The sequence below is a fragment of the Colossoma macropomum genome, unplaced genomic scaffold, assembly GCF_904425465.1.
Source record: "Colossoma macropomum unplaced genomic scaffold, Colossoma_macropomum, whole genome shotgun sequence".
NCBI lineage: Eukaryota > Metazoa > Chordata > Actinopteri > Characiformes > Serrasalmidae > Colossoma > Colossoma macropomum.
In genome coordinates, this window is record NW_023494801.1 from 25,122,363 (window position 1) to 25,147,216 (window position 24,854).

Genomic DNA, 24,854 nt, shown 5'->3' on the forward strand with positions numbered 1-24,854 from the left:
TCCCATAATACAAAACACTGTCCCATAATACAAAACACTGTCCCATAATACCTAACACACTGTTCCATAATACCAACACTGTCCCATAATACCAAACACTGTCCCATAATACCTAACACTGTCCCATAATACCAAACACACTGTCCCATAATATCAAACACTGTCCCATAATACCAAACACACTGTCCCATAATACCAACACACTGTCCCATAATATTAAACACTGTCCCATAATACCAAACACACTGTCCCATAATACCAACACACTGTCCCATAATATCAAACACTGTCCCATAATACCAAACACCGTCCCATAATACCAAACACCGTCCCATAATACCAATACTGTCCCATACCAAACACTGTCCCATAATACCAACACTGTCCCATAATACCAACACACCGTCACATAATACCAGTACTGTCCCATAATACCAAACACACTGTCCCATAATACCAGTACTGTCCCATAATACCACACACTGTCCCATAATACCAATACTGTCCCATAATACCAAACACACTGTCCCATAATACCTAACACTGTCCCATAATACCAAACACACTGTCCCATAATACCTAACACCGTCCCATAATACAAACACTGTCCCATAATACCAACACTGTCCCATAATACCAAACACCGTCCCATAATACCAACACTGTCCCATAATACCAAACACTGTCCCATAATACCAACACTGTCCCATAATACCAAACACTGTCCCATAATATCAAACACCGTCCCATAATACCAAACACCGTCCCATAATACCAACACACTGTCCCATAATACCAAACACCATCCCATAATACCAACACTGTCCCATAATACCAACACTGTCCCATAATACCAAACACCGTCCCATAATACCAACACTGTCCCATAATACCAACACTGTCCCATAATACCAACACTGTCCCATAATACCAACACTGTCCCATAATACCAACACTAATTTAACATCACTATTTTTTATAACATTTTTCTTAAATCATTCTCACGTTGTAATAAATGAAATAAGCCAATAAACTAATTAAATGATTGGTGTTTAATGTCTTCTTAAGAAGAGCCCATTTGGTGTTTTGGAGCAGCTGCACAAAGGCAGGCGGTGCGATGTGCGCAGTGCAGTGTGGGATAGTGGAGGACTGCGACCGGTAACAGAGATGGTGAGTGAGGATTAGAAACAGCGGGCTGTGTTTGATTTAAGCGCTTAAACGCGAGTTTTTCATACTCGTTTACTGACTGTTCAGCGTTTCTGTACGTTCGTGCGGCGATTGTATCTGTCGAGTCCGGGAAGCGGTGAGAAACGCTGACAGGGCGCATCTTTGTTTCGCAATATTTTTAGCATGCTAACGTGAGTTAGCTTCCAGTAAATGATGCAGTGTTTCCTTTCAGCTGCAGGAGACGAACTGATTTCTGGGTTTAGCTGCTCGAGTGAGACCTTAACGCTCAAAACACTGATTATTTAGACGGCCACACTTTAATTTCGCCTGCTATCTGACTGTTTTATCCCACAGGACGAGGCTGAAGTTGGCTCTAATCATCCGCCAGCTTCTTGTTCGAATTTTCCCGTTCCACCTTAAATAGAACATGTAGCTGCTGCCTCATTTAAGGTGGAACGGGGAAAGTAGAGCAAGAAGCTGGCGAACAGCATGCCAACTTCTGGCTTGTCAAGAAGTGTCTGTCAGTCAAAGTCAGTCAGAGCCTAGAAGAGCCGGGCTGGGCTTTAGGAAGCTGGACTTGCTTCTTATTCGTTTATAAAAACACAACGTAAATGCTGCACTATTTAAGGTGGAACGGAAAATTGTAATAAGAATCTGGAGAAACCGACTTAAACCTCGTGTTGGCTTTTGGATCTGAGTTTAGCTGAACTAATTTAGCTGACAACTATCCAATATTGATTAAATATCAGGCTTCTTTTTGGCCTTTTCAGATCTGGAACTGTCATTTTAAGTGACTGAATTAAGTGTAGAGCTAATAGGCCACAAACACAAAGCCTCTCAGAGAAGAAGTGCTGATCTAATGTGATCCTGTCAATGAAGTCATAGAAAATAAGACAGGAATCTGGTCTTAGATCAGCGCTTTTGCTCTTAGAGGCTTTGTGAATAAGGGCCAAAGCTAGTAAACTAGCTGGAGATTGTTGCAAAGCCCATTTGTTGTAGTTTGTGTAGGCCAGCGGTTCCAGTCCAGCTGTTGGAGATCTAATCAACTCATTTACGATCCCATCATATGGGTGACATGGGGGTGTTTGAGAAGGAGAAAGCTAAAATGTGCAGTAAATACTGGAAACGCTGGTCTAGGATTAATGGTTGTTGCATACCTACCAGCTTGACGTTTGCCGTCTTATTTGGTAGTCAAAATGTAATCCAGGTGATACGGTGCCACAGCCTTTTAATAAGTAACCTGTTGTTGGTAGAACTGTCATGTTTCAACTGTTATGTAAATGACCGTCCTATGTTTACCCTCCTTTTGGAAGACTATAGTAAGCTGGTCAGTGAATCTGTTGTGCTAAGAGAGCTAATTGATTATACTAGTGCTTTTATTTTATTTATTTATTTATCTATTTTATCGTTGCTTTTAAGAAAGTAAGTTTGGAAGTAAAGTTTATTAGGCTTTGTCACTGTTTGGCAAAAGTAAATTAACTGTTCAAGACTTAAAATTTGTTAAACTTTTCCAAAAACCTCCCAGAAAATCAGTTCAAATATAGACGTCATCACATGATGCAGGTACTCCACAGGAGTAACGAGAAGATTAGCTTGTGAGATATGAAGCGTCTGATTGGTTAATCTTTTCTTGTGTCTCTCAGGACGTGTTTTTGATGATCAGACGTCACAAGACGACCATCTTCACAGATGCTAAGGAGTCGACCACAGTCTACGAGCTCAAGCGTATCGTGGAAGGCATCCTTAAGCGGCCACCGGAGGAACAGAGACTTTACAAGGTCGGCATAGAACAAATTTAAAGTGCCGTTTTCTCAGATATGGGTTAAGCCTAAGACCAAATTTCAGTGGAGAATTAGCATTGGATTTTATTTTTAGTGTTGACAGGTTTAATCTGGGTCAGGGAAACCTCCCTAAAAAGGCCAAAGTTTGTGGTTTGTGGTACAGTCATTTGAAGAATCTGTAACTATTCCAGTTTAACAATAAGGTGTTGCAGTTTCTGGTTTGTCTAAAGCCTGAATGACTTTTTTTCATTGATGTTTTGAATTTTTTGTGTCCAAAAGTATCCAAACACACCTTCAGCTACTTCAGGAAGTGAATTCAGCTAAAAGGAATACTTTTAAGGTTTAATTCAGCTTAAAGGAATATTTGGATGAAAAATCACAATTACACAATTTTTCAGTTACTCCATTAGTTAGTCATCCAGGACATGTTTGGTGTCCAGATTTTAGCTTTTTTTAGTGTAATTATATGTGCAAACCTGTCACCTTTCTGCAAAATTTGCTGTTTTGAATGTTGAACATGCTATTCTTGTGAACTATGTCAGTTCGAAGGGTTTTTGATTTTAGGAGAGCAGGGTCTCCTTCCAGGAGATTATTTCGAAAGCACGTCCCCCCTCTCTATCCCCTAAACACAGCACAGCAGCAGATCAGAATCATTGTTCAGTCAATCCACAGGTATACTGTTTAATTTTGATGGGCCAATCAGAGCTAAGATAAAGTTAACAGAACGTGAATCACGCTGTGTTTGTGAGCAGTGAAGTTGCGTAAATGTTCTTTCTTCATTCACATTGACCTTTTGATTTTGAAAGAGTCAGCAACATGAATGCAATGAAAATATCTAAACTCCAGTTTTTTGGGTGACTGTTGGGATTTGTTTGTAACGTTAGCCTCATGGCTCCAGCACTAACAGACGTGAAGACTTATGTAGTGATTTCAACATGTATTTTTCATGTATTTATGCGATTCTTGTCCATTCTGAAACTAAAATACAGGGATAATGTTGTTGAGTTGAGAGTTAAGAATCCACAAGAATTGTGTAAAAACATGAAAAATTCATATTAAAATCACCCCATGAGTTTTCATGTCTGTTAGCGCTGGAGCTATTAGACTAACGTTACAAACAGACCCTAGAAGTCAATAGTCACCCAAAATATTTTCTGTAAATACGTCCCCAAAACTGCTCAAACCGCATCTAGGTCTTCATTAAGGTCACTCAGACCTGTCGGTGTGGTTTAGGACACAGTTTACACAGTAAGAGGCAAATTCTGACTCCTTTTAAAGTGTACGCACGTCACACAGGCATATGGATGCTACAGATTATGTTTCCTATTCCTATTGTCTATAAATAAATAAACTAAAGATCAGACACAGCAGTGCTGCTGGAGTTTTTAAACACTGTGTCCACTCACTGTCCCACTCTATTAGACACTCCTACCTTGTCGGTCCACCTTGTAGATGTAAAGTCAGAGACGATAGCTTATCTGCTGCTGCACAGTTTGTGTTGGTCATCCTCTAGTCCTTCATCAGTGGTCACAGGACACTGCCCACAGGATGCTGTTGGCTGGATATTTTTGGTTGGTGACTGTACCCAATGCCTAGCGTCAGCTAGAGAAGCATAACCCTCCCACCAGCAATGGACTGTAGAGCAGTGACTCTGCTTTCTGTAATAATAGAAAGTATTGATAAATTTAGTGTCAGGTTTCTAGTATAAAGCCTTCCCAGAAGAATGGAGGCCATTACTGCTGCAAAAGGGGATCAAACACCCTATTAATACTCTTGGTTTCAGAAGAAATGCTGGATTTTAATGGGAGTTTACAGTAGATTTGTAGATTTGTATTCTATGTACTGTAGCTCTCATTGGCTTCTCCCAAGTATGGGTGAGGCAGACAGCAGTACAGAAATGGACTACACCTCTTTTTGGTGACTTCATGTATTTGGCTTTATTTAATTTGTAATGTGACTATGCTTAAGCCAGCTCGGTTTATCCTTGTGTATAATTATATAAACTGTTGTTTTTCTGTTTTGCTTTCAGTGTTGTTTGTCAAAGTTAATGAGGTGTGTTGTTAGTAATGAATTGGTTTGTAACACATCCTGCATTTTCTGATATGATCCTCTATAGGATGACATGTTGCTAGAAGACAGCAAGACACTTGGAGACTGTGGATTCACAAACCAGACAGCGAGACCCCAGGCTCCAGCCACAGTAGGGCTGGCCTTCCGCATCAGCGGTGAGTATATGTTCTTCTTTCTATCTGCCATGGGCTTTCAAATACTTGGGGGGCATGATATATTAGCAGCTCGTATGTTACTCTCTGACAGATGGGGATTTCTTTATCATCAATATTGGTCCAATATTGGAATTATAGCTGTTAATTAGGCACCACATTGGCCATGCACACTTTGATGCACATGTAGTCACTAGATATGGTAATTTGTTTTATATATTTTATATTTATATGAATATATGAACATATCAGTGGTTGGATAGCATAGTGGATAACATCACCTTTTATATAGCGATCGAAAACACTGTAACACACAGAAAGCTCCAAAGAATGAGAGAATAGTCATTAGTAGCCTGATATATGAAATTACAGATAATGGTTACAACTGATTATTTAGTGCCCTGTTTTTATCTCATACATAGTTTATACCGTATAAACTAGAATCCAAATGTAGTTAAAATTAATATTGACATCAGTTATAACAGTGTTTGGCAGCCCAAATGTTGAGTCATTTTGTCCTTTCAGTAAAAATTAATCTTTGGAGCCACAACATTTTATGTCCATTTATTTAAGTAACATTTTAGCATCTTGGCTGTAAATAAGTCTCAGTATGTGCTGATGTTCTAGTGTAGGGTAAAGAATATAATATAAACGAAAAACACAGACTTAGCTAAAGCTTAGAGCAGAGCACAGATATAGCTGCTATTCTCGCGTCTCTGGCAGGAAACTTGTCCACAAAACTAGAACAGTTTTTGTAAAATGTCTCTTGACGTTTTTTTTACGAGGCTAAAGCCGCTTCTCATTCGCCAGCCTTGTGTTTGAATTTTCCCGTTCCACCTTAAATGATGCACGAGGCACCAGAATGTAACTGCTGCACCATTTAAGGTGGAACGGGACAATTCAAACTAGAAACTGACTTCAGCTTCGCTACTTTTAGTGTTTGTCAGTTTCTCATTGCAGATTAAACGTATCAGGAGACCAGCTGGACTGCTTAAAAATACAAATAAGTCCATCAGTCTCCAAATTATCAACGTTCGTCTTAAATCTCTCCCTTTGCCTTTTCGTTAGCTACTAGCTAGATGAGTTGTCTGTGTTGTCTGTGTTGCTATGGTGACCAGCAGTCTATACGTGAACCTCAGGGTTAAAGGGTGAATTAGCAGTTCCACATTAACTCCAACATTTAAGGGCGTTTATTGTTAAACTGTGTTGAACGATCAGCAGAGCTTTATTTTACTGTAAAGGAGGATTATTTTATTTTTACCTACAAATCTAATTCAGCTGTGGAGCCACAACAGTGCAGTAAAAGAGCCGCATTTGGCTCCTGAGCGGCATGTTGCTGACCCCTGGGTTACAACAAGGTGTTAATTATCAGTTACTGTTATTGGCCCAGGCTATGATTGTTGCATGAGTGGGGGAGAACGGAGCACAACCTAACGTGAGGTAAAATGTAACAAGAATATTTATGTAGTTGCAGTGAGTACTAGCCAGACTACAGTACAGCCCCCACATGATAGGGGTAGTTTAACACTGTGTTAAAAAAGGACCTCACAGAGTACACAGTGAGAGAAGTCCATATCCAACCAAATCAAGTTTTAAGGCACAGATTTATCAAAAGTGTACTGAAAAAAATTAATATTTCAGTTTTATTGTGCTGACACTAGCTGTTTTATGTAGGTTTGTCACAGGCGTTTTTTCTCTAATCATATTTACATTTACTTTTACGACATTTAGCAGACGCTTTTATCCAGAGCGACTTACAATTGGATCATTTTACACAGGAAAGTGAAGGTAGTGTTAGGAGTCTTGCCCAAGGACTCTCATTGGTATAGTGTAGGGTCTTTGCCTGAGCGGGGGATTGAACCACCGTCTACAGCGTAGAAGGTAGAGGTGTTACCCACTACATTATATCAACCAAATGTAAAAATGTAAATGTAATCATATTTATTTCGATGAATATGTCTGTATATTAATACTGGTAAACTTCTGTTTGAAATTGATTTGCTAAACCTTTTTATAAGTTGCCACTTTGGGCTGACTTGTTCATAAGAAGTAGGTGCTGGAAACAAAGCTTATGTCTTCATTTGTAGCACAGATGTGCAGTAAACTTGTATAATTATATAAAAAATAATTGATGTTGTTAATAACTGTGTTCAGGCTGAACTAATGACGCTCGTTCTTTTCTCAGATGATGCCTTTGAGCCTCTGCGAGTGGAGCCTTTCTCCACTCCTCCTGAACTGCCCGATGTGATGAAGCCCCAAGACTCCGGCAGCACTGCCAACGAGCAGGCAGTGCAGTGAAGCGGCGGAGGACAGACAACAGAGGGCAGCAGGGGGGAGATAAAGGGAGGGATAAATTTGGGGAAACATCAGGCATGTAGACAAATTGTTTGAACATGATGGTGCAAAAGGGGGAAAAAGGGGGGGGATGCATGAGATAAGACTGATCCTGTGTGATGCTGTGACTTTTGCTGAAAATTTGAAATCATTCTCCTTTGCAGCCCTTCTCTAGCCACTGGCTTTCTGACTGACTGTGTTACTCTCCAACCCTTCATGCACCCAGTCAAGTCTCTGTTCAGTGCGAAGGTCTCGACCCGCCACCCCGTGTACACTCGGGCACGTTTTTGATTTGCTCATGTGTCTCCATGCATTTCTGGATAAACTGCTCATTGGTCAGAGTCGGTCATCTAGAGGGGGGTGGCGATAGACTATTTAAAAAATCATACCTTTTTATTTAATTCACATGTTTAAGTTTGGGAAAATTGAGCTTTATGTGCTTTGTGTGTTTTGGCCTTGTGTTGAGGGGAGGGGGGGGGTTGTTTTTGGGCCTGGAGTGGCTGTAGGCTTTTACAGTGCCCTCTCGAATTGTATTAACAGTATGTTCTGTGTTTAATGGATATTGATATTATTCTAACTCGTTGTTAAAGGCCCTCTGTTTTACAAAGAGCCTTTGGGGACGTGAAAGCTGGAAGTCGAGGTTTTTGTTACCTTCTAATTTAGAGTAATTGCGCGTGAGACTGCTCTGAAATCATAATGAACATCGAGTTCATGTCCCCTGAGGTTATACAGGAAAGGTCTGTACTCCACAACAGAGTGGTAGATTCCTTGTAAAAACATTTTGTATTTTCATTTTTTTTTGCTTCTTGATGTTTTTTTCCCTTCTTCACGCTCTCATACTGGAAGTTTGTCTCCTGTCGTTTTCCAGTATCGGTTTGATTTAAAAGACAAAGCAGTGTCATTTTGTTTAATTCCCTAATTTTGTATTTAAGCCAAAGGGGGAAGTGTAAATGCACGTTGATTTTCTTCTTCTTTTTGTTTTTGTGTGTGTGTTGTGTTCGTGTGAAGGAATGGCTTAAGTTGCATTTTGCAGACCTGTAAGAACAAGGCATAATTGCATAGAGCAGTGATTGTTTCGTTTTAACAAAATGCTGACGTGGTGTTCATCCCGAAAACAGAACTCCTGCTGTCTTGTTTTTGAGAACTTGCTCCTTCTCCGTGGTGGACATGGTTCCTCACCGCGCTCTTTCAGGGGGGGAAAGGAAGATATCCTGATGAACAAAGCAATGCAGCAGTATCTGTAATCAAGTTTAAATTAAAACCAACCCTTTTCACACTTGTACACTGTTTTTTTTTTTTCTCTCAGCGAGTGCCCTTACATGCACCTTATAATACAGTCATCATCTGCAGTTATCGGATTATTCAGGTGGTCATCTAAACAGCACACTCTGATTTCTTAGATCGGATTAAGGCCTAGAAATCTGATGAAGAAATCTGAGTTGGATTTTAGCGCAGTAATCGGATTTCTCAGTTCATGTGAACTCTTACTCTGATTTCTTTCGTTTTTCTCAGTCTGGGCATGTGCGAAAACAACGCTGTCCCAGAAACAGCAAGCAGTGTTTAACACAGCACCCGCGAGACGCAACAAAACACTTTTTGAGCAAAGCTGAAACCAACTGCGTGCTCGACAAAATGAAGGATAGAAATATTTGGTTTTTCCACTCAAGGGACTCAATGTTTAAAAAAATTTGCTGGCCATAAAGTTTGAGTTTGACGTTATGTCTACATCTCGCCTTCTGTGAGTTTATTTGCTGGTTGTAAAGCAGAAATCTGATTACTGTCTGACTCATATAGACCCAGAGCTTTCCCATTATCTGATTATCCAAGTGAATGTGAACACGTTGAATGGATTGCTCACAAAATCTGATTTTTTGCTGTTATCGGATTATTAGGGGCATGTAAATGCACTCAGTGTTTAATATGTAGGATATATTTGAGTCTTAAGAAGATCGTTTATGACAGATGAAATCCATATTTAATGGTAACACATTTTGGAAAGGAAAAAGCGACTAGTAAAAAGCTACGGGGCCAAATAAGAAAAAGTTTGAAGTAGTGTGTAAACATCGTTATAGTTTCAAAACACACGATTCAATGCCCCACTTTATACAAGGCTCACCCCCTCAGCCCAGTAAAACTCCTGGATGCTCCATCAGTGGCTTAATTGTTTTGCTAAATTTGGTGGGCGGGTAGCTGTGCTTGTCGGTCCAACCTGATCTTCTCAGTTATCATCTAGCAGTGTTTCTAATGCCTGAACATGTCAGTAGTAGTGTACATTTCCAAAACAGTTTGTCTTACACTGAGGGTAACCTGAACTAATTAAACCCATTCTTTGTGCACAAAGGGTTTGGCTGGATAATAAGCAGCAGTTAAAACCCTAACATATAAAAATGTTTGTCCAGGAATGGAATTTATTTTTTTCTTAGACAATCTTGGGTGGCAACTCCAAACCATACCGTCTATAAATGGAAACCAAGCAGCAAACAGTTCATTTTTGATTCATTGTTTTTGTGCTGTCTCGAAAACCAGACAAAACGCACTTGTTTAAGCAGTTTAGCCCCGCCCATTCCAGCCCGGACTGCTTTTTTGAGGGAGGTACAATAAAGGACAACCAATCAGAACAGAGCTCATATACATTCATACATACATACATACATACATCAAAACTGATCAAAGCTAAAAGTAAAATTATGGTCGTGTTTGGTACACAAAACCCGTGAAACCCCCACAGGTATCGTAAGTGGACCTCAGGGACGGAAAAAGTAAGGATATTTTAGAATATGGGCCCTTTAATCCATGTGCGGGAAGCCGGCCCTAGTGCGCATGCGCAGCCACAGTGTTGTGGGGATGATCACTCGGGCTGCATGTTGTAGCGAGTCGGACTGAAGTTTTTAGTTTCGTTTCAGAGCGAAATGGGCTCTCCGGGTTCGGTAAGTACACAGAACCGAAATTAAAAGCGGTGTGCGCAGCTACACAGAGATATAGGACCCGGTATCACATTAGCGAACATTAGCATGTAGCCTAGGTGGCTAACTAGGCTGAGTAGCTTAGCTAGGTTAACTTAGTGGTTAAAGAGATGATTGATCTACATTTTCAGCGTAAATTTATCCGTACGGTGCTCATTTCACTGCTACGGCCACTTCGATGTCCTACAACAGCTTCACAGGAGTTAATCTGCAATGCTTTCCAATGCAGACGCTCATCATCCGCGAGAAATACCCCACTCTACCTCCACTCACTGGCCACTTTATTAGAAACACCTACCCTCTACTTCCACTCACTGGCCACTTTATTAGAAACACCTACCTTGTGATTCTACTCACTGGCCACTTTATTAGAAACACCTAACTTGTGCTTTCAGTCACTGGCCACTTTATTAGAAACACCTACATTGTGCTTCCACTCACTGGCCACTTTATTAGAAACACCTACCTTGTGATTCCACTCACTGGCCACTTTATTAGAAACACCTACCTTGTGCTTCCACTCACTGGCCACTTTATTAGAAACACCTACATTGTGCTTCTGTTCACTGGCCACTTTATTAGAAACACCTACCTTGTGCTTCCACTCACTGGCCACTTTATTAGAAACACCTACATTGTGCTTCTGTTCACTGGCCACTTTATTAGAAACACGTACATTGTGATTCCACTCACTGGCCACTTTATTAGAAACACGTACATTGTGCTTCCACTCACTGGCCACTTTATTAGAAACACCTAAATTGTGCTTCCACTCACTGGCCACTTTATTAGAAACACCTACCTTGTGCTTCCACTCACTGGCCACTTTATTAGAAACACCTACCTTGTGATTCCACTCACTGGCCACTTTATTAGAAACACCTACCTTGTGATTCCACTCACTGGCCACTTTATTAGAAACACCTACCTTGTGATTCCACTCACTGGCCACTTTATTAGAAACACCTACCTTGTGCTTCCACTCACTGGCCACTTTTCTATTTTACAAAATCATTTTCAATGCAGCACCAAAAAGAGTTCTGCTGTTGCTACTCTAACCTTGTTTGGTAGTATAGAGAACCCTTATTGCTTACAGTTTCAGGCTGTAGTCCATCTGCTGCTGCACAGTGTATCAGTCCCCCTCTACTCCATTCATCATTGGTCAGTTACTGTTGTCCAGATATTATTTGGGTGGTGGTCCATTCTCAGCACAGCAGTGACCCTGATGTGGTAGTGTGTGTGGTGAGGGTATGAATGTATCGGACACAGCGGTTTTGCTGGGGTTTTTACACGCCAGGTTGAGAGTTGACCTCCAGATAAGAGCGGCTCTGTGGTCAGAAACCAAAGAATGACCAACACAAACTGTGCATCAAAAGGTGGAATACAGTCTCAGATGTTTCTGATAAAGTGGCCAGTGTTCGTTTGTATACCTTTCTGCAGATGGAGTTTCGTAAATCCTGTCTTGGAGCAGCTGGCAGACTGATGATGGACATCATGCAGTTTGACTGGGAGCCTCTGGGTCACTGGGAGCTCGATCAGCGCCTGGACCAGGCAGTGGAGGAGATGATCGAGGCCGACCTGATGTCCGGCGTCCAGGCTCAGTGTAGCCCTGTTTTAATGCAGGTGTCTCCACAAGAAGACTTCATGAGTTTCACACAAGAGCAAACACAAACTGTGACCATTCAGTTGTCAGAGGAGCCCCCGTCCACTGTTTTCCAGGAGGAGCAGGAGGAGCACATCAGTGAAATAGAGGGAAACCCCACTGTTCAGGTAGACATTGTGGGATAATGCAGTACTTATAACATTCAGAACAAGTGAACACTTATGAGACGTGATAACACATCGCCCAAATCATCTTAAGCAACAGTCAGGCAGCCTTTATTGTTATAATTTGTGATACGTCATAATATAAACTTAGTGTATCTTTAAATATGAGTTATGTAACGTACTGACAGTGTTGGTTGATGTGTCATCTGTACTGAAATACTCATATTGATGTCACATAATCTCGATTTTTGTTTTTAGCTGTATTCATAAATAACAATAGCTAATGCATAAAGATGTTGCAATATAATATATATTCTACTATATATGTTAGAAGTATGAATAATATCCAAAAATATCCAATGATATCCATAACTGCTTTAAAAAAAAGAGATTGGACAGATGTTTAGATTTGACAAAATTTCAAAACAATACTTTATGACATTTATTTTTAAGCTTTAATGTTAATTTTAAATTTAGACAAACAGTTGTTGTCTGCGGAATTATTGCCATATACTATTTTGTCATCATCCAAGTTCGTTATGAACTTCCACACTTTAGTATTGTGAGTCGTACTCTATAGCTCACATTTTTAATGATGATAATAGAATTACCATTTAATTACCACCTGGGCTAGCTTTAATATTATTAAATAATTTATGTTGATAACTTTAATCTGCGCAAATGGCATGAAACAGTGTTTGAGGGCAATACCATTGATTTTTCAAAATTTTCACGTAACTCTGATTTTGGCAGACTCTGATTTCTTTACAGTGAACCAGGGGTCACCATGACTACAACACAAATATAGCCATTTCATTTACTATCCAGAACCAACAGTGACCCTACACATGTCTTCTGAGTTTTATATGTAGTAGTAAATAATGTAAATAATATGTCGGTGGTAAATAATAACGATAATAATAGCAATAATAGCAAATCTAAACCATGAAGTTTCTTTTGAGTACTATTTTGAATTTCACTGTAAAAATGTATGTAAACTTAAAGTAAGTAATTGGGTTTGCTTGAAATGTTGAGCTCATTAAACTCAAAACTAAAAGGTTAACAAATGTAAACCACAAATTATTCGTTTGTTGATATTTTATGTTCTAAGAGCGGAAAATTTCAGGTTAACCTGGTTACTGTTTTAAGTTTAAAACCTGCATTTTTTACAGTGTTGTTTTACTTTTTAATACTATTAGATTCTGTATTTTTGAGCTTATGCAGATGCTTTAATATATTTCATTTAGATATGTTATTTAGACCTGGGACATTTGGTCTCAGGAAGTTTGCTCTATTGTAATTCTAATAGCCTCATCAGCCATTTGGAAATCTGCCATTTGGTCTCACATCACAGCTCCTTGAATCCACATTCGCTGTTGGATCATCTAGACGGTCTCGGGCTTGACTTCACACCGAGCCACGATGTCTCTGTTAGATCTGGATCTGTATAAAGTCTGTACTTCTCACTACATCAGAGGACTCGTTCTACTCTGCTGCAGCAGAGTCAGACAGTCGCCTCTGGTGGACATCCATATTTGCAGATATACCACATTTATATTAATCCATGGGCTGTCTGCATTTACTGCAGGGTTCCTGAGAAACTGCGATCTAATCGTACGTTTACAGTCTCAAAGTACATTTAAGGCCAAAACCTTCTCTCAGAACTATGGCTTTAGACATCAGGCAATGTGTTCATAACCACTTTGTCTAATAACTTTCTGTGAGGGGGCTTTTAGAGGCATTAAGCTCTTCAAACGGCTGGTTCACATCACCACTGTGGACAGTTCTGACTCTGTACGTTTCTCTGGAACAGAGCGTTTCACATCAAACCACTCTGAATGACTCTGTTTACATCTTAATGATTGAATTCTGCAGAAATTTTGAGAAATCCGTGGAAGTCCCCTTTGGTTCTCTGTGGTTGTTTGGTACAAAATATTGCCCAACATGTGCATTTGTTCTTCTTCTGGACAAGCTTGAACATCTCACTGTCTGCTGGAGAGCTGATCTCATGGGCTGGAGTTTCTTAGTTTCATTCACATGTTTCCCAGCATTCTTTGCCAGACTGAAATCTCAGTACATTTAGTTCTGCTTTAACAGCCTATAATGAAGTGCAGTCCTTTCTACTGTATACATTTTTGAACTAACCATAGATCAGAATGATTTTAATTGGGTTTGATTAAATAACGATGAACCAGTACAAAAATTCATATGAAAGAAAACAGTAATTTGCTTAATTTAGGCACTTATTTTAATTAAAGCACATTCGGTATTATACATTTTCAGCCCAAGGCTATTTATTTAGGTAATTTATTCATTTCACTGCAACTGTAACCCTTAATGTTGGTTATATTTCTCCATAATGTTAATCCAGATTTTATATGTTATTTATTATTTATATATTATTATTATCATTTATTTATATTATATGTTATTTATAGGCATGGGCAAATACATATATGAAAAAAATGTATATCTGCCTGCAATTTCTATATTGGTGCATCCATAAAATTAACAGTAAGTTTCTCTACACTCTCAGAAAAAGGGTACTAAACTGTCACTGGAGCGGTACCCCTCTTCTCACTGGGGTGGGACCCTCAAGGGTCCATCTCAGTACCTTTAGTCAGGGAGCATAACTGAACCATAATCCACTGAAATGATATGTTCTAAGCTGTACTGACTCCACACACCCCGTCTCGTCTCCAGGCTTTTATTTTACTGTTCTGTTTTAAAACATTCGGTTATGAAAAGGTACAAATACGAACTTTTCACCTGGAAAAACTTATTTAAGGGTCACAATCAGACCTTAAAACCCACTGTTGTACCTTTGAGGGCAGATTTACAGATTTACATCCACAGAACCTTTATTTCTAACAGTGTTCTGTTTGGTTCATGTTTACTGTACTGTGTAATTTTAAGGTAAGTAGAACCGTTGCTGCACTCAGGAGGATCAAGATAAATAACTTGATTAATTCTAACTTATATATCGTCTGTTACTGTTATGCTATGTTTGGAAAATGTTGTGTTATTAAAGTTTATTAATGCTGGCTTGACAGGTTTGTTCCACCATTGAGTTTGTCTGCACGTTGGTAATTCCCTTTTATCTCTCCTTCTCTCAGTATGTCACAGCTCTTCTACAGAACTCCAACTCGAGCCACAGCCAGAGCCGACTGACCGGGAGAGCTCGTTTGTCCCTGTCTCACACCGTCTTCCTGTCGCTCACCCTGCTGTCCAAACGCCTCAGCTACCGCACCGTCTCCTCCACCTTCCGCCTGGAGAAAGGCAACATCCACAGGATCTTCTTCTCCTTCTGTGACCGTGTCAACGCACTGCAGGACCAGCTGATCCGATGGCCCACTGGTGTGTAGACATCAGCACAGTTGTTTGGAGGTGGATATTGCCCACTTGGTTAGACTTCACTGAAGGGCAGCATTGATAATACGACATAACACCTGCATAAGCCTTTTATAACTGATGTTTATAAAGGTTTATTTCATCATAAAGGCTGCTTAAGTCAATTCTGATGTCATTTCACCTTAGAAAGGGTTATGACCACTGATGCTTGGAATAACCTTTGTAAATGTTCATATAGGTTTATCTCAGCTGTTATGAAAGGCTTATGTAGTGGTCATGTAGCTTTATGAATGCTGCCCTTCAGTAAAATGTTACTGTTTACTTTTTATACCCTTGAATATTTCCTGCCTTAAAATGATGTGTTCTTTGTTTGGCTGTTTATGTTGCTGTAGGGATGTTGAGTTTTGCTTCGTTTCTTGGATAAATTTGCAGCTAATATTATCTTTAATTATAGAACGCATGTCCATTTCCTTTACATCAAAAGACGAGTCAGAGAGAGACACTCTGTGTCCTTCTAAAGAGCAATTGTAGCCACTTTAAGGTCACCCATTGCTGAAACCAGCGTTCAGCTGTGCACACAGCTTGTATAATCTCAGGAGAAAAGCATTTCCAATAGAATGGGATGCACATGCTCTTAAGGTCGCCAGGCACAAAGCCTAGTGTTAACTAAAGGGGTATAAAGCCTTTTGGTCTCAGCCTCAGACGCTCTGCCCACATGTGAACAGTGTGTCTGATACCTATTGCCACAACTATCGCCAGTTCCAGTCTGGTTGGCTGTCCTCACGTCTTTGTGTATGCGCTTCTGTGCAGCAGGTTTTACCTGGTGGCAAATACACTTTTGTAAGTAGTTGCCTGCTCAGTGCCGACCGTTATTAGATATGAATATTCATAAACAGACAAACCTCAAATAACGGTCACAGTTCATCCATGAAAACATAAAACACAGAATTGTGGTTTATAGAAACAAAACTTTAGGCTTTATTGAACGAAAAAACACAGCTTGGCAGATACAACAGTAACGTAGTGTAGTTTGCTTACTTAATTTTCCCATATATTACTAACCCAAGTTAATAAACACATTGAAACCTCATATCTCCAAAATGCTAACTTTACAGTAGAAGGAGAAAACTCACTTTACTTTTAATGTAAGTCAATGGAACCAGACGGTTTTCTAAGTAATTTTAGGCCGTTTCTTTTGGTCCATTCATCATGAAATTCACACACAAAGTAAAGGACAGCAGGCATTTTCAGATTGTGTAAAAAACTGAAAAATGTCAAAAATGGAGATACGAGGTTTTGTTCCGACAGCAGCGATATGTATCCTGACTGGGGCTTGCTTGAAAACAACAATCAACATAACATTGGAAGCTTTTGTCATGGGACTAACTACAGACAGGCTGACTGTTAGCTGACAAACACAGCTGGGTTTCCCGAAAATATCTAAGAAAAATATCCATCATATCTAATTTTATATATGAAAATATCTAAGATTCTTAAATGGTAGAGCATCAGTGAACTTCTCTCTCAGTTAAGATGATCGTAAGACTAAGATGCTCTGTGATAGTTTGCGATAGGATGTTTTAATCTCTGCTATATGCCTTTATCAACTGTCTGTTAAATTTCTATCTGTTTAAAGTAAGTGGAGTCGGGGAGTCTGCTCCATTGACTCCTGAGGCAGGAGTCGAGAGTTGGTGTAGATTTCAGAAAAACACTTAGGCTGTTGTTTTTAGGCAACCGGAACAAAATGAACTCTTGTGTGTACGATTGAAAAACAGTCCTGAAGTTGAATAAAAAACCCACCTATTCAGATATCAAATGTTTATGTGAACTTAATATTTAACTGAAAGCGTCGGTCAAACTTTTATGTTCTCGTTGGTTAGTGGTTATTCATTAATATCCCTGTTTTACAGCATGTTGTCTTTTAAGTGTTTTTCTTTGAAGCATTCAACAGCTTTCAAGCAAGATTGCCTCACGTTTACAGACTCATATGAATGTGCGTGACATGGTTATGTCAGTGGTGTGCAGCAGGGTTCAAGTAAACTGTTAGCCAGTGGTTTGTGGTTGGCCAGTTTTGTGTTAGTTCAACGGCCATTTCCTGTCAAAGGAAAGACTTTTAAAGTCTTAACAGATTATAAAAGACTGGGCGTCTCACAGTGTCCGACTGGTTTTGGCAGATTTGTTTGGGCGGCTGAAATATTGGGGATCCACACTTAAACGTTTAGGGATCACTCTCGCAAACTCTCGCAAACTCTCGCATTCTCCGGTTACTAGGACACCCAAATAAACAAACATGGAGCTGCTGCTGCTGTTTTCTATGCCATTTGCACTGAAACAGTAAAGAAGTAGCAGGTAAACGTGTTTAAGCGAGGATCATGGATTTAAAAATGTGATCAGTTTGGTATTTTTTAGAGTTTTAAATGAACATAAACTCGACTGTGCCTTAAACTCAGCTCATTAAAAAGCTTTCTTCTTTGAGCTCTCAGTTTTCATTGGCTGTTGCAGGAATCCATTCAGATTGAGTCGTTGACCAGTTTACACCAGATTACAATCAGAGTCGGGTCGAAAAAATCAAACATGTCTGAAACTCCGTCTGGCCCCTCGTACACTACTCGATTCTCCAGACAAGAGCCGACCAGCACAGACTCAGCCAGACTGAGAACCGGGGATATAATCGGGGTAAAGTCATGTAGTGTAACCCCAGCTTTAAGGGATGTAACGTAAGAGCACGGTATTCCGTACACTTGCAAATATTTCTGTCTGTGTAATAAAAACCACTTTCTTGACATTTGTCAAAGATGCATCTGAGACATTATAATATATCCCTTTTTCCATCAAATCTGTTGGCAAGACCATCTAAGCTGGGTTTGGACATCAAATCTATGCAAATAGTGACCGACCCCCCCAGCGCCACACGAAAATGGCGGGTGGGGAAACTCAGGGATGCGAATGTGAATGGGGTGGGGAAACATTCACGGCCAGTTAAAATGCATTTTAGCACATTTAATCATCATATTTAACACTAAAACGAATATTAAACAATGGATCATCACCATGAAACACAGTATGTTTAGTACTGAGCTGTTAATCTAAGTTTACACCGTCAGCTAATTTACCTCAGCAGACTCCTTTCAGCTGCGCAGCTTCACAGCACTGCCTCACTTTACTGGGCTTTTTTCCATGGTAGCCTCATTCACTGCACATATTGTTTATATCAATACACTTTTATAATCAGTATAATCACTTAATGTCTATTTTTATGCAATTAGATTTCATAAAACTTCTAATAAAATGCAGGGAAAACACTCTACGGAAAACCGCTCCCTCTGTGGAAGCTGGTGTACGGAGTACCGACGGCAGAAACCGATGACACAGATGACGTTTTTTTCTTATTTCTTTAAAAGTATTGGTCCAAATGTGACCAATCAAAGTGCATATTGGTTGCTAGGCAGATTTTGCAGAGTCCAACCAATCATTAAATCGTGTATGACTTATGGTATTTCCGCAATAACTACTAAAACGCGAAAAATGCCGAAATACTGTACGGAATACATACTCTTACGTTAATGCACCAAACTCTCTAGTAATGGGTAGATGGTTGGGTTGCACTGGGCTGTGGAGCAGTGGAGCTATGTTCTCTGTAGTGATGGAGCTCCATCCAGTACCTTTAGGATGAGTTGGAGTGATCCAGAACTGAGCATCCAACATCAGTTCCTGACCTCACTAATGCTCAATCAAATCCTCACAGCAATGTTCAACATCTAGTGTAAAGCCTTCCCAGAAGAGTAGAGGCTGTTACTGCAGCAAAGGAGGACAGACTCCCTGTTAATACCCTTCATTTCAGAGGAAACGCTGGTTGCCTTTGGACTTGTGTGTCTTGTACGTAATGTTAGCTGTAAATTTTCCCTTTACGCTAAACTAACGACAACTTTATTACATCTTCACCTCTGTAGGTGAAGAGGCTGCAGAGCACCTGCTTCCCTTCTCTAGCTGGCTGGGGTGGGATGAAAGGCTGGAGGAGAGGGGTTTGCCTCAGGTGTTGGGGGTGCTGGGCCACACCCGCATCCCCATCCGCTACCAATCAGCAAACAGGACGGGGAGAGCGCTGTGCCGGATGTGAAGAGGCTGAAAAAGGAGCCCCATCCAGACTCCTGGCTGAACCTGGAGCTGGTGTGCAACAGTCAAGGCCGGTTTGTCCATTGTCACATCAGCAGAGGCTCTGACAGGGACAGGGGCAGCGCCCTGAGCGAGAAACTCCAGCAAAACCCTGAACTCATGCCTCCGGGGACCTGCCTGCTGGCCAGAGTGGGATATCCTCTCACTGGACACATACTGACCCCGTTCTCCCCAGGCCGAAGCCCCCAGGAAAACCTCTACAACAGGTCAGTAGAGGCCCACCTGGGCGGGTTTGACCAGGCCGTGGCCGACCTGAAAGAACGCTTTCAGAAACTGAGGTACCTGGACATGGGCAACTTTGAGAGGGCGAAGGCCGTTGTGTTAACCTGCTGTATTCTGCACAATGTGTTTCTGGAGATGGGTCATGTGACCAAGGGGCAGGTGGACAGGGAGGTGAGGGAGGAAGAAGAAGAAGGAAGAAAAGAAGAGGCTGGCATAACTCTGAGAGACACTGTCGTAAATCTGCTGTACAGCGCCCTGGAGGGAGGAACGGATTAACGGATGGGTGGAGCTTAAAGTGAGATGTCAAATTTTCTGCAGAATCCAATTATTGACATGTAAACAGAGACATTCAGAGAGGTTTGATGTGAAATGATTAACTCTGCAGCTTCAAAATGTTTTACACAGTGGAGATGTGGGGACAATATTATTTAGTCATGACTTTGACTTAGTAAGATGTGGGGACAATATAATTTAGTCATGACCTTGACTTAGTAAGATGTGGGGACAATATTATTTAGTCATGACTTTGACTTAGTAAGGTGTGGGGACAAGATAATTTAGTCATGACCTCGACTTAGTAAGATGTTTGGACAAGATAATTTAGTCATGACCTCGACTTAGTAAGATGTGGGACAAGATAATTTAGTCATGACTTTGACTTAGTAAGGTGTGGGGACAAGATAATTTAGTCATGACTTTGACTTAGTAAGGCGTGGGGACAAGATAATTTAGTCATGACCTTGACTTAGTAAGATGTGGGGACAAGATAATTTAGTCATGACCTTGACTTAGTAAGGTGTGGGGACAAGATAATTTAGTCATGACCTTGACTTAGTAAGATGTGGGGACAAGATCATTTAGTCATGACTTTGACTAAGTAAGGTGTGGGGACAAGATAATTTAGTCATGACATTGACTTAGTAAGATGTGGGGACAATATAATTTAGTCATGACTTTGACTTAGTAAGGTGTGGGGACAAGATAATTTAGTCATGACCTTGACTTAGTAAGATGTGGGGACAAGATAATTTAGTCATGACATTGACTTAGTAAGATGTGGGGACAATATAATTAAGTCATGACTTTGACTTAGTAAGGTGTGGGGACAAGATAATTTAGTCATGACCTTGACTTAGTAAGATGTGGGGACAAGATAATTTAGTCATGACCTTGACTTAGTAAGATGTGGAGATGAGATAATGGTGTGGGGACAAGATAATTTAGTCATGACCTTGACTTAGTAAGATGTGGGGACAAGATAATTTAGTCATGACCTTGACTTAGTAAGATGTGGAGATGAGATAATTAAGCTTTGACCACAGCTTAATAAGGCATGATCTTATTCCCATGCCTTACTAAGTCATGGCCACGCACTAGGATCTCATTCCCCCGTGTTAATACAACTTAGCCACGCATTATTTTATTTATCTAGGACGTCTTCAGCGGAGCTCCGCACATTTCCAGTAAACCGCAGTTTTTGAATGGGTGGGTTTATCATTTGAGTTAAACCTTTTAGATTTGTACATGAAGGAACAACAGGCAGTTGGTTCCACTAGTTCAGGGGCCGCAACCCAAATGCTAAGAAGAGCCATTTTGTCCTTTCAACAAAGAAGCAAATCACTTTGGGAGCCACAACATTTTATGTCCATTTTACCATCTTGGCTGTAAATATGTCTCAGTATGCGCTGATGAACTAGTATAGACTAAAACATATAATATAAATGAAAACACAGACTTACTTTGCTCTGCTTTAAGCTTCAGTTCAGCTATAGCCACTTTTCTCGCATCTCCGGCAGGAAACTTTTCCACAAAATTAGAATAGTTTCTTGTAAAATGTCTCTCAACGTTTGATTTTTTTACGAGGCGTCAGCTTCTCATTCGCCAGTTTCTTGTTCAAATTTTCCTGTTCCACCTTAAATGGTGCCTGACATTCCAGAATGTAACTGCTGCACTCTTAAGGTGGAACAGGACAATTTGAAAGAGAAGCTGGTGAATGGGCAACAGATTTGCAACGTTTTAGTGTTTGTCAGTTTCTCGTTGCAGATTAAACGTATCAGGAAACCAGCTGGAGTGATTATAAATGCAAATAAGTCCATTCATCTCCAAATTATTGATGTTCATCTTAAATCTTTCTCTTTGCCTTTTCGTTAGCTACTAGCTAGGCGAGATTGTTGTCTGTGTTGCTATGGTGACCAGTCTGCGCGCCAACCTTCAGGGTTAAAGGGTGAATTAGCAGTTCTACATTAACTCCAGAGTTTAAGACCATTTATTGTTAAAACTGTGTTGAACGATCAGCAGAGCTTTATTTTACTGTAAAGGAGGATTATTTTATTTTTACCTACAAATCTAATTCAGCTGTGGAGCCACAACAGGACAGGACGTTATGCGGCTCCAGAGCCTCATGTTGCCGACTCCTGCGTTAGGCCTACTAAAAAAATGAAGCGTGCTGCTAAAGACCTGTTTACACTTGTTCGTTTCGTGCAGCTTGAATATCGGGATTATGTCTAGATGGAGAGAATCCACATAAAAATGCACAATTCAGAAACAATTCAAATCTGATCACTCAAAACATATCAGGGAGTCTGAGACACGTTTTAGCCAGATGTTTATACGTGTAAATTCATCTGACAACCAAAACCTCACCCACTGCTGTTCTGCATATGAGGAAAAAATGCTAACTTGAGTGCCAGTAGACTCAGAGGGGATTCTCCTGAGTTTAATCAGTGCTCTTTAAGTTAAAATAACATGCCAGTTTGGTTAGTCTTTACCTCGCCTCGTTGTTGTTTACCGCCTCACTACGTTATATTTTAATGGATGAAGTCTGCGATGACCAATACAGGAGGCTAATTATTCAACACAGTTTTCTCCTTAAATAACTTTGTAAAGCGGTGTAAGGAAATAAAAAGTGGTAGGTGCCAACAATTTTTCAATAAAGCTGGAAAAACCAAGAAAAATTCCAGTGATTGGTTGTTGCAAATGAGCTCATAGTAAGTGGAGCTGATAAAATGGACAATGAGCGGAGAAACAAGGAGGTGGTCATAATGTTATGCCTGATCGGTGTATGTAACACAGATGATGGTAAAATCGTCATAAATCTGAAAAACAAAACTTTCTTTGGGGACTGTTTTGCCTTACAGCGCCCTGTGTGTACCCCTCCACCATTAGTGGAGTAAAGTAAATGGATTAAAATACCACTTAAGCCAAAAATTATCACAAAACTATTTCTCATTTGCATACTGCACACCATATAGCAATCGCATTTCCATCTGACCAACCGCAGACACGTTTTATTACCAAGCGTAAACGCATGTGGTTAAACTTTTATCAGGTTTCAATCCAGATACAAGTCACATTGAACGACCAGGTGTAATCAGGGTTAAAGATGGTGTTCAGGAACGTTTTTTGAGAGGACGTCTGTCCCTCAGGCATTTAACAACTGAAGCTGTGAAAACCTAATATCACCCCTACATGCTCACAAATCCAGGAGTGGAATTACAGCAGGTTCGGCTGAGAATGTGTGATTTGTTGTGCATGTATTAATACCGGTTGTGAAATTTCAGCAGGGCTTCTCTCAGGGCAGTCATTTCATCATTTATGTGAAGTGCTAATTGTGATTCCTGTGGAATTTGGAACAGAATAAAAGCACTTTGGTTAAAAGTGACCTATAAGCTGAATTCCTCTGAAAACTGGGGTTGGTGCTTATAATCACGCATTTTGTGCAGCCTGGAGCGCCTCATGGACCTGGGGCTGTATTTTTGTCTTAATTTAATATCTGACCGGTCAAGATAAGATTCTTCACGAATTTGTATTACAGAAGCAAATCTTAATAGAAGAATCCTATCTTACAGCATCTTATCTCAAGTTAGCAAATCTTAACTTACTCAGTGGATGTCGACAATCAACTGTCATGCCTGTTACTTAGCAAACGTTCATACGCGCACAGCTGAAACGTAAACACGTAGCGAATCAAAATCATAGATATACAAACCAGAGCCGGTTTATGAGGAGTCTGGCCTCTTCCTATTCCCCTTATTATATCAAAAACAGGACTGCTGAACAGCAGAGGGCGCCCGCGAGGGAGTCCTCAATGAATGGGAGTAAATGGAGCTCAACGGCTAAAAACGAGAAGTTAAAATAGTTTCTGATCACTTTCCCAGAGCGTTTCTTTGATTTTAGAAAGTAGAAGGATGTATTTCACTAAAAAAAACAAAGAAATCTCACCTGTATGTTTCCTTTTTTCTACAACAAACAGGTTTTGGGCAGCAGGAGGCGGGCATTACTGCTAGAGTGTGATAATTGATTGGCGAGTGCAGCAGCTCATTGGCTGTTCGCGCTCACTGACGTCATGAACATACATGAGGCGCCGTTTTAAACTCCTACAACTCGAGTTTAAAAGCTCTTAAAAATATAACAGCAGTGTTAAAATGTTTTATGATATTCTGTGTTCAGGAAATGATTGTATTCTTTTACATTAAAAATGTTTCAGCATTTATAAACTATGATTTTGCTCAAATGCTCCATATCAACCCATTCATTTTGGACTCACTCGGGAGTCCTAAAATGAACCCAACGCGGCATCCAGGTATGTATATCTATGGTCCAGCCAGGGGCGTCAACGGCGCCGCCATTTTAGGGAGGTCAACATCGCTGCTGGACTGCATTCAGTACCATTACAGAGCGGCAGTTTAAGAAAGATACTGTCCAAAATTACACTGTTGAAAGAATATTACACTCAGAAAGCGGGACAGGATTATATAACGGAGGGAACGCAGCGATCCACGCTCATGTTTTTGCGAGGCGTTTTGCTTGTGTGATTCACACATTGATGGATTTACTGATGTGTGTTTGTGTTTTCTCGCGCTAAACTCGGTTTT

General features: G+C 40.3%; 2 protein-coding genes across 2 annotated transcripts; both read left to right on the forward strand.

Moving 5' to 3' along the window:
* Nucleotides 1-1,110: 1,110 nt before the first annotated feature.
* elob (elongin B) lies at nt 1,111-8,784 on the forward strand. Its single transcript, XM_036589935.1, has 4 exons — nt 1,111-1,170; nt 2,811-2,945; nt 5,065-5,173; nt 7,356-8,784. The coding sequence occupies exons 1-4, from the start codon at nt 1,168-1,170 to the stop codon at nt 7,466-7,468; spliced, it is 360 nt and encodes a 119-aa protein (XP_036445828.1). The 5' UTR covers nt 1,111-1,167; the 3' UTR covers nt 7,469-8,784.
* A 1,543-nt stretch (nt 8,785-10,327) lies between these two features.
* On the forward strand, nt 10,328-20,677 carry LOC118821715 (putative nuclease HARBI1). The gene is given in 5 exon segments (XM_036590450.1): nt 10,328-10,431; nt 11,908-12,237; nt 15,351-15,591; nt 19,536-19,655; nt 19,658-20,677. Coding segments are annotated over 5 exon segments (1,308 nt in total). The 5' UTR covers nt 10,328-10,413; the 3' UTR covers nt 20,257-20,677.
* Nucleotides 20,678-24,854: the final 4,177 nt, after the last annotated feature.